Genomic DNA, 16,917 nt, shown 5'->3' on the forward strand with positions numbered 1-16,917 from the left:
AAAACTGTACTTTAGTACAGTACTTAAGTAAATGTACTTAGTTACTTTCCACCACTGGAAACCGCAACTCATAAAAATGGTCCGCGACCCAAAGATGGGTGCCGACCCGCTGTTTGGGGAAACAGTGTGGTATCTCACCAGAGCTGTGAGGGGCTGGATCTTTCCTGGAAGCTTGACCGCCAGCGTTGGATCTCCTCTGGGTCTCCTCGCTGTGGCCACTCCCCCCCTCTGGTCTCTTCGCACGACCCGCCTTCAGCTTCTCCTCCACCTTGGTCATACCTGTGGACAGTGGTGGAAAAAGTACTCAAATGTTTTACTTAAGTAAAAGTATCAATACTGCAATGTAGAATACTCTGCTATAAGTAAAAGTCCGGAATTCAAAAGTTCACTTGAGTAAAAGTACAAAAGTATTGGTATCCGAATGTACTTAAAGTACCAAAAGTAAAAGTACTAAAATGTTTGAAAAATAGCAGATCTACAAGCTCACAACGCGTCGCGAAGCGCAGGGTGTGAGCTTGTAGATCTGCTATTTTCAAATAGCCTAGGTATAAAATAGAGATAAAGTGTTTAATGTATGTGTTATAATGTAGTAATTTATATCTGCAAAGTAACTAGAAACTAGAAAGTTTTCAAATAATTGTAGTGGAGTAAAAGTACAATATTTGCCGCTGAGATGTAGTGGAGTAGAAGTAAAAGTATAGACAATTAGAAATACTCCAGTAAAGTAAAAGTAATTCAAAATTGTACTTAAGTACAGTACTTGAGTAAATGTACTTAGTTACTTTACACCACTGGCTATGGAACACGCACACTCACATGCACGACACAAACACACACACACACACACACACACACACACACACACACACACACACACACACACACACACACACACACACACACGCAAACACACACACATATACACGTACACACACTCAATGTTGGCAGTAATGAATACTTCCTATTGAAGCCATTCAAGGTAAAATGAGGCAAAAGTCATAGGAAAAGAGAGAGAGAGGGGGGGGGCGGGTACAAAGGACAATGCTGAACACGAAAAGAGAAAGTTGAGACTATGCATATAAAATGAGAAAAATCAGTGAACGCCAGGGAAACGGAGAGAGAGAGAGAGAGAGAGAGAGAGAGAGAGAGAGAGAGAGAGAGAGAGACAAAGAGAGGGGGAGAGAACAAGCGAGAGAGAGAGAGAGAGAGGGAGAGGGTTCAAAGCTCTGCACATTATAGATGGATTAATACAGTATGCTACACGGTGATAAATAATTTGCGGTCTTGTTTTTGCACTCTACTGTATGAGTCACTGCACATTTCCTGAGAGGGGCAGAGCTTATAAAATGTGTGCGAGCGCACGCACACACACACAGCTATGTCTGGGTACCATATGAGTGTATGTATGTATGTATGTATGGGAGAACTGCGTCAGTGATCCATTTAGCAGGATATGGAACACCTTTTAAAAGTCTCCTCAGGAACGCTGTTATGAGCGGCTGTTAGACCCACCGCCACTGATAAGCAGTGGGAGAAAAAGTGCTCAAATTGTTTACTTATTTTATTTTTCTACATTTTTATCCCACGATTTTGCAACCCCTCAAATTGTTTACTTAAGTAAAAGTATCAATACTGCAAAAAATAAATACTCGGCTACAAGTAAATGTCCGGAATTCAAAATGTACTTGAGTAAAAGTACAAAAGTATTGGCATCAAAATGTACTTAAAGTACCAAAAGTAAAAGTACTCATCATGCAGAATGTCCCATTTCAATTTTTCAAATGTATAAACAATCTTTTGAAAATAGCCGATCTACAAGCTCACAATGCATCGCGATAATTGTAGTGGAGTAAAAGTATAATATTTGCCTCCGAGATGTAGTGGAGTAGAAGTAAAAGTATTGGAAAATGGAAATACTCAAGTAAAGTACCAATACCTCAAAATTGTACTTAAGTACCGTACTTAAGTAAATGTACTTAGTTACTTTCCATCCACCACCACTGATAAGCAGCAATGGAGAGAGAGATGCACTGGCAGAGCTAAGGAGCAACACAGTAGAATCGTCCATGTTAATTGAACTTATTCATTTTATCATAAAAGACCACGAACACATCTGTGTAATATTTTGATTTCTTTGGCTATTTTTTGGAAAAAGTGTGAAAATGTGTCCACTAAACCACTGATATTATAGCGACATAAGTTTTTTCAAAAAAGACGCGCTATGAGCTTGCATATCTGCTATTTTAGATTAGCCAAATAAATCAAAAAATAACACACAGATGCGTTCCCGGTTTTAATACAGTAGCTGCCGTTTCTTCCAAAAATGCATCAGATCTCATTCCCACTACTACTAGAACAGCTCTGCAATCAGTCTCACATTAGCTGAGTGAAACACAGCACATTGACAACACTTTTTTTTAATGAAAATGACCCCAGATTAGCATCAATTTCTACCAACAATAGAAAAGGATCGATAGTGGGATTGATAAGGAATTGGACAGATAACCAGGATGGATTAAGGGATCAAGATTGCTACAAATGAACGATCCCCATTATGATATTGCAGAATGAATATATCTCAGAAGAATATGTCAAAAGATAATGAATGTGGCACACTGATTGGTGAACAGTCACTAGTAGGTAAATAGTCACAGAGACGACCATGTGGTTACAATGTCTCTGTTTTGATTCCAGTCAGAGTCATGTGTTGTATGTCTGTCTACCCTCAGCTTCCTGTCACTCAACACACTAAGAAGACTAAAGGAACACTCACACACAAACATAACAAAGTGAATGTCCACAGAGGTTTGGCAGATGCAATCTTTTTATTCTTTAATGATCCATAGTGAGACAAAAATAAAAGGTGTTACCAAAAACGGTTTAAAGTGGGAACAGATACATGTTTTGGTTACAAAAAACATCCTCAGTCTACCATGAAAAGTAAAAACACGCCTGTTTCCTATTTGTAGGGACAAGATAGTCAATCAGAGGATCATTCATGTTACAGGGCTCAGAACACACACAGAGATCAATGCAACACATTTAACTAATATATAATCTAATGTTAAAGAACATCACCATGGTTGATTAATAGAAAACAGCACAATACAACACACTAAATAATATAATAATTACCTACAAAAAAAGTAATTAATTCAATTGCTCAGTAAAACCTTTACAGATGTACCCAACCTGGTGATTCTATATTTTCATATTATTAGTCTAATATCTTGTAGTAAAGTACCCTGACTCCCCAACATCATTACTATTACAGGTCCATTTGGTACCATTTTGTACACTCTTCAAAGTTAAATTAATACTTGGATTTTACTGTGTAGATAGATGATGATGATGATGATGATGATGTCATCACAGATCAGAAACACTCTGATTCTAACATTGACAGGTATTACTTTAGGACCACAATGGAAACAAGTCCTCAGGACTTTTCTGTGATCCTGTTAGCCTAAATGTTCTACTGTACCTCTGTGCTGTTCAATTGTTTTGATTAATAAAGTAATCAATCAATCAATCAATCAATCAATATATCAATATAATCCTCATCATCATGTCTAACTACATTATCCCAGAGTTACACTGACCTTCACTGGTAATATCTTCAGAGAACCACCAATCTGACCAGTGAAAAAGGAAAAAGATGGAAAGAGAGTGTCAGTGAAAGTGTGTGTGAAGGTGTGTAGGTGTGTGTTAGTATCAGGATCAGAGAATGACAGCTTTCCTCTGTTCCAGTCCAGCTGGACTCTGATCCTCTGAGGTTTCTGCTTCACTGAGAGAACAGTGTCTGACTCTGATGAGGAGCGTGCTGTGTATTTACCTTCATATAACATTACTCTGCAGGACTGACCCTCTATGTGTCCCTTCCTCTGATAGGACTCTGCTAACACACCTACTCCCCAGTATGTATTGTCTCCAACCTCAACATCCCAGCTGTGAGTCCCTGAGTTAAAGCCTTCAGAACCCAGGACTTGGGCCAAGAGGTTAAACCTCTCTGGGTTGTCTGGAAGCTGCTGTTCCTCTCCATATCTCACACTGGTCAGATCATCAGACAGGATGTATACTGGATGGGCAGTGTTTGGGTCCAGAATGACAGGAGTGTAGGAGACAATGTCCTTCATCTTGTCCCAGACTCTGAAGGTCAGGTTGCTCAGGTGTTTGGTCACGTCTATCAGTGCTCCTGAGACCGGCTGTGGGTCCTGCAGTGTGAACTGCAGTGTGAACAGCAGTGTGAACTGGACTCTTTGCATTGTGGTCTTGTAGTTCTGCAGGAATGAGACGGGTTCAGCTCTCAGCTCCTCCTCTATGGCTCTGATTGTGTTTGAAAGAGTTGATATGTCTCTGTTTAGACCCTCAGTCTTCTCCTTCATCATCTGACTCTTCTGCTGCTCTTCCTCCCACAGTGCAGCAATCCTAGCATCCTCTTCCTCTTGTAGAAACTGACGCATCTTCTTAAACTGTTCATTAATCTGAATCTCTGTGTTCTGAGTCTGGAACTGAATGTGTTCTGCTGTTTGATCATAGTTTGTTTTAACTTTATTAAAGACCTTCAGTTTCTCCTGTAAAGGCTTCAGTGATTTCTGGACTTCCTCCTTGTGATCCAGAACAGCTTCATCGATGGGTTTGCATCTGTGGTCGGTGTGATTTTTAGCATCTCGACAAACAACACACACTGGCTGTTGACATTCCAGACAGAACAGTTTGAGTTTCTCAGCATGCAGACTGCAGAGAACCTCAGACCCTGTTGAAGCTCTCTGATGTCTCTCCTGTATGAAGGCCTCACACACGTTCTTCAGAGCCAGGTTTCTGGGTGGATCCACTGAGTGTCTCTCCTTACATACTGGACATTCCTTTATTACCTTCTCTCTCCACCATCTCTGCAGACAGTCTTTACAGAAGCTGTGGCTACAGGACAGGACAACAGGATCTTTAAAGATGTCACAACACACAGGACAGCAATAATCCTCTTCAGGGCGAGACGACTTGGAAGCCATTTGGTCTCTGAGTGAAGCTACAGACACACTGTTCAATCCAGGAAATCAGCCAGTCAGTGGTGGTAACACTCTCTCTTCTAGAATGTTCCCTGAAGTTTACTTTCACTGTGAATGCTGGTTCTTGTTAAAGTCCATTCAGCTGACAGAGTCAGCAGCAGGTACAAGTGATCTGGGTCAGTATTCCCTCCTGTAGCTGTAGAACGACAGTTTGTCCTCCCTCACTGGAAGTTGTGTTTGATCTGAAGGTAAGCCATATTGTCCGTCTCTTTGCTTGTGGAGAGGCAGAATAACAACCTCTCTGTTTCCTGGTTTCTCTCAGATGAGTCTGGTAGGTGGAGCTATGACACACACACACACACACACACACACACACACACACACACACACACACACACACACACACACACACACACACACACACACACACACACCATACCACACACAGGAAACGGAGGCTGCACAACTTCCGTGCCAGATTTCCAGAAAAATGAGCGCACACAACTGAAGCGCACAGCGCACACTGACAGTGACAACCATATGCAGGCTATGTAAAATATCAGTTTTATGAGAAAACCTAAATAAATAAATCTAGAGGCTACTCATCCAAACTGTAGCGTGCTGTGGGCACACACGTACGCACACACAAATGCTCAGCAAGTGTCGTCAGTTGGTACTGTAGGCTATTGGTTCTCAAAGTGGGGTCTGGGGACCCCCAACTGTCCTTGGAGGGGTTCCAGGAGGACTCCAGCAAAAGTCGTTTTTATTAGTAGCATTTCTTTTTTTTTTAACCTGTTAACAATCCTCAGGATTGTTAACAGGTAAAAAAACAAAAGGATTTTGAAGGAAACACTTTGAAGTTTTTCCCCAGCAAAAAGAATCAACTCTATGTGCAACTGACATTGAGTTATATATATAAGTTTGAACTTACTGAAATAGAAAGTTTTTAATTCTCACCTAAATATTTTCTATAAATAGATGCCTTTATAACACTGCTATTATCATATATGAGCTGGAAAACACAATGTGGCCACAGTATGAACTAGAAAATGTGCTCCTCGGAGCACAAGTCTTCGCCAGCAGACCCGTGCTATTTTAATCAAATGAAATCACTTACCTGGGATCTCTGTTTGTACTGGAAAGTACTGTTCCTGTCTAAGCTATTTATATATGTATATTACATATTGTGATGTCACGTGAAACTTGACCAATGTTAGGTGTTCTCAGAGGGACACACACACACGCACGGACGGTTGATTTGTACTGGAAGGTACTGTTCCAGTCAAGACTGATTGATCCTGTCTTACCTCACTTCAAAAAACATAAATGTGTTTTTGAAGTGACACACCTATTTATAGGATTTTATTTCGTCATGCGTCCCTCTAGCCAATCAAAAGCATTGGTGTCAACATATTGTCACGTGTCACGTGGAGCTTGACCAATGTTAGCTTGGCTAGGGGGGGGGACACACAGCGGGACGAAGCGAAAACATAATCTCTATGGGAACAAGACCAGGAGACCTGGTTCTGCCAGACCCAAAACGAAGTCCTAGTCTGTAACACACCTACAAACCACTTTATAACTGAAGTTCATGATGTCATGAATAGTTCGTGACGAAAGGGGACGTCACAAACTTTTTTTTGGATGGAGCCGGAGGACAAATGGCCCCTGTCCATGTATGGACGAAACAGGTACAAAGCCTCATGTAAGCCCGACCCCTTGGGTCTGGCAAGAAGGGGGACAGACTTTTTTGGCTGGGGCCGGAGGACAAATGGCCCATGCCCATGTATGGACGAAACAGGTACAAAGCCTCATGGTACAAAGCCTCCATACATGGAGGAAACAGGTACAAAACATGCACTACGTCACGGCTAAGCCGGACTTCACATGACGTGTCAGCCTGTGTACACCCATGTATGGACGAAAGGGGGACAGACTTTTTTGGCTGGAGCCGGAGGACAAATGGCCCCTGCCCATGTATGGACGAAACAGATACAAAGCCTCATGTAAGCCCGACCCCTTGGGTCTGGCAAAAATTAATGGCCTTTTTTTGAGTGTAACCACAAAATGGCCGCCACTGCTATGCCCTATGGGGGTTTCTGTGGGGTTCTTGATGGAAAAAAGTGTTTTGGACTTTATATGTCACTTAATCACTCTTCCCCGAAGTAAGAACATAATTTTTGTGGAAATATTGGTAGAATTCAACTTTCAACAAGTCGCTGCAGCTTTGTGATTTTTTATTTATTTCTGTATGTCGGACTTCGGCGTTGATTGTACCATCAGTTTTGATGCGATAAGAATAGTTTGTATTGTTTTAATCACAAGACCTGTACTTTAAAATGATATATAGCTTGCCTCGGTAGGTGACACAGACACTTATGTACACTTGTTTGTTTGTCTGGAAAATGCAAAAACGTCCGAGGAACTTAATATTTGTGATGAAGGAAAAAAATTATAATCTAAGTAACGAAAATATTATAAAAAGTGACCAAAACATATCTGCATAGTAAGCTACTACTGTATCTATAGAACAAAGGGGACAAGAAGGGGTACAGAGAGAGTGAAGTGCTACTGTAGGGGGTGAGGTGTAGTCTGAAGAGTTGGGTCTTCAGACTACACAGTGGAACATTGGGAGTGAGTCTGCAGCTCTGACTGCAATGGGATGAGTTTATTACACTGTATGGGAGCCAAGAGGAAGCAACACACACGCACGCACGCACACACGTGCACTAACACACACACGCACACACACCATATTAGAAACAGGTTTGATTTTAACCCATTCAATCCAGGAAAGTATCTGTGTCACTTTAGATTTCTTTGGCTATTAAAAAATAGCAGATATACAAGTTCACAGCGCGGCACCGAGTGCCGTGCTATGAGCTTGTCGATCTGCAATTTTTGTATTAAATCATGAACATTTGTGCAAATCTTTGAATGTATATTCTGCAATTGTCTTCTAAATCCTAACAGTTAAAAAAAAAATTATGTTGCTATGTCAGCGGTGCTCCAACTTTTCCATGTCAAGGACCCCCAAAATGATATGTATTTGGCCGCGAACCCCCATCTCAAAATATGTTGTTCCAGGGACCCCCAGAAGCACAGGTCGGAGTTAAAAATGTTCGCTTTACAACATATATATATATTCTAAGATTTGCACTCATTTTCAAGATTTTTCTAAAATAGCAGATATACAAGCTCATAGCGCGGCACTCGGTGCCGCACTATGAGCTTGTATATCTGCTATTTTTGATTAGCCAAAGAAATCTAAAAATGACACACTGATGCGTTCCCGGTTTTAATGGGTTAACACAGTAGCTGCGGTTTCTTCCGAAAATGCATCAGATCTCATTCCCACTACTACTAGAACAGCTCTGCTATCAGTCTCACATTAGCTGAGTGAAACACAGCACATTGACAACACCTTTTTAAAAGGAAAATTCCCCCAGATTAGCATCAATTTGCCAACAACTACCAACAATAGAAAAGGATCGATAGTGGGATTGATAAGGAATTGGACAGATAACCAGGATGGATTCATTAAGGGATCAAAATTACTACAAATGAACGATCCCCATCCCTATCATATTGCAGAATTATTTTATCTCAGAAGTCAAAAGATAATGAATGTGGCACACTGATTGGTGAATAGTCACTAGTAGGTAAATAGTCACAGAGATGACCATGTGGTTACTATGTCTCTGGTTTGATTCCAGTCAGAGTCATGTGTTGTATGTCTTTCTACCCTCAGCTTCCTGTCACTCAACACACTAAGAAGACTAAAGGAACACTCACACACCAACATAACAAAGTGAATGTCCACAGAGGTTTGGCAGATGCAATTTTTTTATTCTTTAATGATCCATAGTGAGACAAAAATAAAAGGTGTTACCAAAAACGGTTTAAAGTGGGAACAGATACATGTTTTGGTTACAAAAAACATCCTCAGTCTACCAAAGAAAAGTAAAAACACAAGCCTGTGTCCTATTTATAGGGACAAGATAGTCAATCAGAGGATCATTCATGTTACAGGGCTCAGAACACACACAGAGATCAATGCAACAAATGTTAACTAATATATAATCTAATGTTAAAGAACATCTCCATGGTTGGTTACTAGAAAACAGCACAATACAACAGACTAAATAATATAATAATTACCTACAAAAAAAGTGATTAATTCAATTGCTCAGTAAAACCTTTAGAGATGTACCCAACGTGGTGATTCTATATTTTCATATTATTAGTCTAATATCTTATAGTAAAGTACCCTGACTCCCCAACATCATTACTATTACAGGTCAATTTGGTCATTTTGTACACTTTTCAAAGTTGAATTAATACTTTGATTTTACTGTGTAGATGATGATGATGTCATCACAGATCAGAGTGTTCTGATTCTAACATTGACAGGTATTACTTTAGGACCACAATGGAAACAAGTCCTCAGGACTTTTCTGTGATCCTTTTAGCCTAAATGTTCTACTGTACCTCTGTGCTGTTAAATTGTTTTGATTAATAAAGTAATCAATCAATCAATCAACATATCAATATAATCATCATGTCTAACTACATTGATCCAGAGTTACACTGACCTTCCCTGGTAATATCTTCAGAGTATCACCAATCAGACCCATGTAAATGTATGGAAAGAGTGTGTCAGAGAAAGTGTGTGTGAAGGTGTGTATGTGTGTGTTAGTATCAGGATCAGAGAAGGACAGCTTTCCTTCATTCCAGTCCAGGTGGACTCTGATCCTCTGGGGTTTCTGCTTCAATGAGAGATTAGTGGTTGACCCTGAGGAGTATGCTGTGTATTTACCTTTATTTAACATTATTCTCCAGAATGTACCCCCTTCTTTTCCCTTCCTCTGATGGGACTCTGGTAAAACACCTACTGCCCAGTTTGTATTGTCTCCAACCTCAACATCCCAGCTGTGAGTCCCTGAGTTAAAGCCTTCAGAACCCAGGACACGGGCATAGTGGTCAAACCTCTCTGGGTTGTCAGGAAGCTGCTGTTCCTCTCCATATCTCACACTGGTCAGATCATCAGACAGGATGTATTGTGGATAGGCAGTGTTGGGGTCCAGAATGACAGGAGTGTAGGAGACAATGTCCTTCATCTTGTCCCAGACTCTGAAGGTCAGGTTGCTCAGGTGTTTGGTCACGTCTATCAGTGCTCCTGAGACCGGCTGTGGGTCCTGCAGTGTGAACTGGACTCTTTGCATTGTAGTCTTGTAGTTCTGCAGGAATGAGATGTGTTCAGCTCTCAGCTCCTCCTCTATGGCTCTGATTGTGTTTGAATGAGTTGATATGTCTCTGTTTAGACCCTCAGTCTTCTCCTTCATCATCTGATTCTTCTGCTGCTCTTCCTCCCACAGTGCAGCAATCCTAGCATCCTCATCCTCTTGTAGAAACACACGCATCTTCTTAAACTGTTCCTTAATCTGCATCTCTGTGTTCTGAGTCTGGGACTGAATGTGTTCTGCTGTTTGATCATAGTTTGTTTTAACTTTATTAAAGACCTTCAGTTTCTCCTGTAACGGCTTCAGTGATTTCTGGACTTCCTCCTTGTGATCCAGAACAGCTTCATCGATGGGTTTGCATCTGTGGTCGGTGTGTTTTTTAGCATCTCGACACACAACACACACTGGCTGTTGACATTCCAGACAGAACAGTTTGAGTTTCTCAGCATGCAGACTGCAGAGAACCTCAGACCCTGTTGAAGCTCTCTGATGTCTCTCCTGTATGAAGGCCTCACACACGTTCTTCAGAGCCAGGTTTCTGGGTGGATCCACTGAATGTCTCTCTTTACAAACTGGACATTCCTTTATTACCTTCTCTCTCCACCATTCCTGCAGGCAGTCTTTACAGAAGCTGTGGCTACAGGACAGGACAACAGGATCTTTAAAGATGTCACAACACACAGGGCAGCAATAATCCTCTTCAGGGCGAGACGACTTGGAAGCCATTTGGTCTCTGAGTGAAGCTACAGACACACTGTTCAAACCAGGAAATCAGCCAGTCAGTGGTGGTAACACTCCCTCTTCTAGAATGTTCCCTGAAGTTTACTTTCACTTTGAATCCTGGTTCTTGTTAAAGTCCATTCAGCTTACAGAGTCAGCAGCAGGTACAAGTGGTCTGGGTCAGTATTCCCTCCTGTAGCTGTAGAACGACAGTTTGTCCTCCCTCTCTGGAAGTTGTGTTTGATCTGAAGGTAAGTCATATAGTCCGTCTCTTTGCTTGTGGAGTGGCAGAATAACAACCTCTCTGTTTCATGGTTTCTCTCAGATGAGTCTGGTAGGTGGAGCTATGACACACACAGACACACACACACACACACACACACACACACACACACACACACACACACACACACACACACACACACACACACACACACACACACACACACACACACACACAGGAAACGGAGGCTGCACAACTTCCGTGCCAGATTTCCAGAAAAATGAGCGCACACAACTGAAGCGCACAGCGCACACTGACAGTGACAACCATGTGCAGGCTATGTAAAATATCACTTTTATGAGAAAACCTAAATAAATAAATCTAGAGGCTACTCATCCAAACTGTAGCGTGCTGTGGGCACACACGTACGCACACACAAATGCTCAGCAAGTGTCGTCAGTTGGTACTGTAGGCCATTGGTTCTCAAAGTGGGGTCTGGGGACCCCCAAGTGTCCTCGGAGGGGTTCCAGGAGGTCTCCAGCAAAAGTCTTTTTTTTTTTGTAGCATTTCGTATTTTTTTACCTGTTAAGAATCCTGTTTAATATGCAAAAAATGCCTATACACAGCATACCGAAAGTAAACTGATTGTTGTTCTTGAACTATTTGGAATAACTAAAATAAATAAATAAAAATAAATAAATAAAATAATCAACTCTATGTGCAACTGACATTGAGTTATACAGTATATATACGTTTGAAAAAGAAGCTCTTTAATTCTCGCCTAAATATTTTCTATAAATACATGCATTTATAACACTGCTGTTATCATATATGAGCTGGAAAACACAATGTGGCCCCAGTATGAAACAAGACTTTAAATAATTGACATAAATATTTTAGGAAATGAATGGCCTTTTTTTTTGTGGAACCACAAAATGGCCGCCACTGCTATGCCCTATGAGGGTTTCTGTGGGGTTATTGATGGAAAAAAGTGTTTTGGACTTTATATATCACTTAATCCCCAAAGTAAGAACATCATTTTTGTGGAAATATTTCATATTGGTGGAGTAGAATTCAATAAGTCGCTGCAGCTTTGTGAATGTTTGTTTGTTTGTGTATGTCGGACTTTGGCGTTGATTGTACCGTCAGTTTTGATGCTATTGGAATAGTTTGTATCATTTTAATCACAAGACCTGTAGCTTTAAAATGGTATGTAGCTTGCCTCGGTAGTGCAAAAACGTCCGAGGAACTTAATATTTGTGATGAAGGAAAAAAATTATAATCTAAGAAAGGAAAACATTAGAATAAGTGACCAAAACATATCTGCATAGTAGGCTACTACTGTATCTATAGAACAAAGGTGACAAGAAGGGGTACAGAGAGAGTGAAGTGCTACTGTAGGGGGTGAGGTGGAGTCTGAAGAGTTGGGTCTTCAGACTACACAGTGGAACATTGGGAGTGAGTCTGCAGTTCTGACTGCAATGGGATGAGTTTATTACACTGTATGGGAGCCAAGAGGAAGCAACACACACGCACACGCACGTGCACTAACACACACGCACGCACGCACACCATATTAGGCACAGGTTTGGTTTTAACCCATTCAATCCGGGAACGCATCTGTGTCACTTTAGATTTCTTTGGCTATGATTTTAAATCATGAACATTTTGTGCAAATCTTTGAATATATATTCTGCAAATGTCTTCTAGATCTTAACAGTTAAAAAAAAAAAAACTATGTTGCTACATCAGTGGTGCTCCAACTTTTCCATGACAAGGACCCCCAAAATGATATGTATTTGGCCGCGGACCCCCATCTCAAAATATGTTGTTCCAGGGACCCCCCAGAAGCACAGGTCGGAGTTAAAATTTTTCGCTTTAAAATATATATATATATTCTAACTAAGATTTGCACACATTTTCAAGATTCTTCTAAAATAGCAGATCTACAAGCTCATAGCGCGGCACTCGGTGCCGCTCTATGAGCTTGTAGATCTGCTATTTTTGATTAGCCAAAGAAATGTAAAAATGACACACAGATGCGTTCCCGGTTTTAATGGGTTAACACAGTAGCTGCTGTTTCTTCCGAAAATGCATCAGATCTCATTCCCACTACTACTAGAACAGCTCTGCTATCAGTCTCACATTAGCTGAGTGAAACACAGCACATTGACAACGCCTTTTTTTTTTATGAAAATGCCCCCAGATTAGCATCAATTTGCCAACAACTACCAACAATAGAAAAGGATCGATAGTGGGATTGATAAGGAATTGGACAGATAAGCAGGATGGATTCATTAAGGGATCAAAATTGCTACAAATGAACGATCCCCATCCCTATCATATTGCAGAATTATTTTATCTCAGAAGTCAAAAGATAATGAATGTGGCACACTGATTGGTGAAGAGTCACTAGTAGGTAAATAGTCACAGAGACGACCATGTGGTTACAATGTCTCTGGTTTGATTCCAGTCAGAGTCATGTGTTGTATGTCTTTCTAACCTCAGCTTCTAAGAAGACTAAAGGAACACTCACACACCAACATAACAGAGTGAATGTCCACAGAGGTTTGGCAGATGCAATTTTTTTATTCTTTAATGATCCATAGTGAGACAAAAATAAAATGTGTTACCAAAAACGGTTTAAAGTGGGAACAGATACATGTTTTGGTTACAAAAAACATCCTCAGTCTACCATGAAAAGTAAAAACACATGCCTGTGTCCTATTAGCAGGGACAAGATAGTCAATCAGAGGATCATTCATGTTACAGGGCTCAGAACACACACAGAGATCAATGACACAAATGTTAACTAATATATAATCTAATGTTAAAGAACTCCATGGTTGGTTACTAGAAAACAGCACAATACAACACACTAAATAATATAATAATTACCAACAAAAAAGTAATTAATTCAATTGCTCAGTAAAACCCTTAGAGATGTACCCAACGTGGTAAACTAAACTGTGTAGAAATACAATAGTAAAATAATCATATTATTAGTCTAATATCTTATAGTAAAGTACCCTGACTCCCCAACATAATTACTATTACAGGTCCATTTGGTTCCATTATGTACACTCTTCAAAGTTAAATTAATACAGGGATTTTGTAGATGATAATGATATCATGTTGTGGATAATAGGGTCCATTTGGTAACATTTTACACTCTTCAGAGTTAAATTAACACTAGTATTTTACTGTGTAGATGATGATGATGATGATGATGATGTCATCACAGATCAGAAACACTCTGATTCTAACATTGACAGGTATTACTTTAGGACCACAATGGAAACAAGTCCTCAGGACATTTCTGTGATCCTTTTAGCCTAAATGTTCTACTGTACCTCTGTTGCTGTTAAATTGTTTTGATTAATAAAGTCATCAATCAATCAATCAATCAATATATCAATATAATCCTCATCATCATGTCTAACTACATTATCCCAGAGTTACACTGACCTTCACTGGTAACATCTTCAGAGTATCACCAATCTGACCAGTGAAAATGTATGGAAAGATTGTGTCAGTGAAAGTGTGTGTGAAGGTGTGTAGGTGTGTGTTAGTATCAGGATCAGAGAAGGACAGCTTTCCTCTGTCCCAGTCCAGCTGGACTCTGATCCTCTGAGGTTTCTGCTTCACTGAGAGAACAGTACCTGACCCTGGTGAGGAGACTGCTTTGTATGTTTGATACATACATGTACGTTTAGTTAACATTATTCTCCAGAATTGACCCCCTCTGTCTCCCTTCCTCTGAAAGGACTCTGCTAACACACCTACTACCCAGAATGTATTGTCTCCAACCTCAACATCCCAGCTGTGAGTCCCTGAGTTAAAGCCCTCAGAACCCAGGACAAATCCACAGTGGTCAAACCTCTCTGGGTTGTCAGGAAGCTGCTGTATCTCTCCCCATGTCACACTGGTCAGATCATCAGACAGGATGTGTTGTGGATGGGCAGTGTTGGGGTCCAGAATGACAGGATTGTAGGAGACAATGTCCTTCATCTTGTCCCAGACTCTGAAGGTCAGGTTGCTCAGGTGTTTGGTCACGTCTATCAGTGCTCCTGATGAGACCGGCTGTGGGTCCGGCAGTGTGAACTGCAGTGTGAACTGGACTCTTTGCATTGTGGTCTTGTACTTCTGCAGGAATGAGACAGGTTCAGCTCTCAGCTCCTCCTCTATGGCTCTGATTGTGTTTGAAAGAGTTGAGATGTCTCTGTTTAGACCCTCAGTCTTCTCCTTCATCATCTGACTCTTCTGCTGCTCTTCCTCCCACAGTGCAGCAATCCTAGCATCCTCTTCCTCTTGTAGAAACTTACGCATCTTCTTAAACTGTTCATTAATCTGAATCTCTGTGTTCTGAGTCTGGAACTGAATGTGTTCTGCTGTTTGATCATAGTTTGTTTTAACTTTATTAAAGACCTTCAGTTTCTCCTGTAAAGGCTTCAGTGATTTCTGGACTTCCTCCTTGTGATCCAGAACAGCTTCATCGATGGGTTTGCATCTGTGGTCGGTGTGTTTTTTAGCATCTCGACACACAACACACACTGGCTGTTGACATTCCAGACAGAACAGTCTGAGTTTCTCAGCATGCAGACTGCAGAGAACCTCAGACCCTGTTGAAGCTCTCTGATGTCTCTCCTGTATGAAGGCCTCACACAGGTTCTTCAGAGCCAGGTTTCTGGGTGGATCCACTGAGTGTCTCTCCTTACATACTGGACATTCTTTTATTTTCTTCTCTCTCCACCATCTCTGCAGACAGTCTTTACAGAAGCTGTGGCTACAGGACAGGAGAACAGGATCTTTAAAGATGTCACAACACACAGGGCAGCAATAATCCTCTTCAGGACGAGACAACTTGGAAGCCATTTGGTCTCTGAGTGAAGCTACAAACACACTGTTCAAACCAGGAAATCAGCCAGTCAGTCGTGGTAACACTCCCTCTTCTAGAATGTTCCCTGAAGTTTACTTTCACTGTGAATCCTGGTTCTTGTTAAAGTCCATTCAGCTGACAGAGTCAGGAGCAGGTACAAGTGGTCTGGGTCAGTATTCCCTCCTGTAGCTGTAGAACGACAGTTTGTCCTAACTCACTGGAAGTTGTGTTTGATCTGAAGGTAAGTCATATTGTCCGTCTCTTTGCGTGTGGAGAGGCAGAATAACAACCTCTCCGTTTCCAGGTTTCTCTCAGATGAGTCTGGTAGGTGGAGCTATGACACACACACACACACACACACACACACACACACACACACACACACACACACACACACACACACACACACACACACACACACACACACACACACACACACACACACACACACACACACACACACACACACACACACACACACACACACACACAGGAAACGGAGGCTGCACAACTTCCGTGCCAGATTTCCAGAAAAATGAGCGCACACAACTGAAGCGCACAGCGCACACTGACAGTGACAACCATGTGCAGGCTATGTAAAATATCACTTTTATGAGAAAACCTAAATAAATAAATCTAGAGGCTACTCATCCAAACTGTAGCGTGCTGTGGGCACACACGTACGCACACACAAATGCTCAGCAAGTGTCGTCAGTTGGTACTGTAGGCCATTGGTTCTCAAAGTGGGGTCTGGGGACCCCCAAGTGTCCTTTGGGGGGTTCCAGGGGGTCTCCAGCAAAAGTCATTTTTTTTTAGTACCATTTCTTATTTCTTTACCTGTTAAGA

General features: G+C 41.2%; 3 protein-coding genes across 6 annotated transcripts in view; all 3 read right to left on the bottom strand.

Annotated features, from left to right (window-relative positions):
* The window catches only part of znf512b (zinc finger protein 512B), a 131,161-nt gene that overhangs the window by 35,784 nt on the left and 78,460 nt on the right, over positions 1 to 16,917 (bottom strand). For all 4 annotated transcript variants that reach the window (XM_080445567.1, XM_080445566.1, XM_080445569.1 and 1 more), the window contains one exon: positions 139 to 279. In XM_080445567.1, the coding sequence (XP_080301693.1) occupies positions 139 to 279 (141 nt within the window). The remainder of the gene's footprint in view (positions 1 to 138; positions 280 to 16,917) is intronic.
* LOC308097648 (E3 ubiquitin-protein ligase TRIM35-like) lies at positions 2,976 to 5,236 on the bottom strand. The gene has a single exon (XM_080445572.1). It carries the CDS (start codon positions 5,007 to 5,009, stop codon positions 3,582 to 3,584), a length of 1,428 nt encoding a protein of 475 aa, XP_080301698.1. The 5' UTR covers positions 5,010 to 5,236; the 3' UTR covers positions 2,976 to 3,581.
* On the bottom strand, positions 8,844 to 16,341 carry LOC308097395 (uncharacterized protein). The gene is made up of 2 exons (XM_080445151.1): positions 14,661 to 16,341; positions 8,844 to 11,011 (listed from the first exon to the last, which is right to left on the bottom strand). The coding sequence occupies exons 1-2, from the start codon at positions 16,065 to 16,067 to the stop codon at positions 9,572 to 9,574; spliced, it is 2,847 nt and encodes a 948-aa protein (XP_080301277.1). The 5' UTR covers positions 16,068 to 16,341; the 3' UTR covers positions 8,844 to 9,571.

This window comes from Gymnoscopelus braueri (assembly GCF_963280865.1).
Source record: "Gymnoscopelus braueri genome assembly, chromosome: 12".
Lineage (NCBI taxonomy): Eukaryota > Metazoa > Chordata > Actinopteri > Myctophiformes > Myctophidae > Gymnoscopelus > Gymnoscopelus braueri.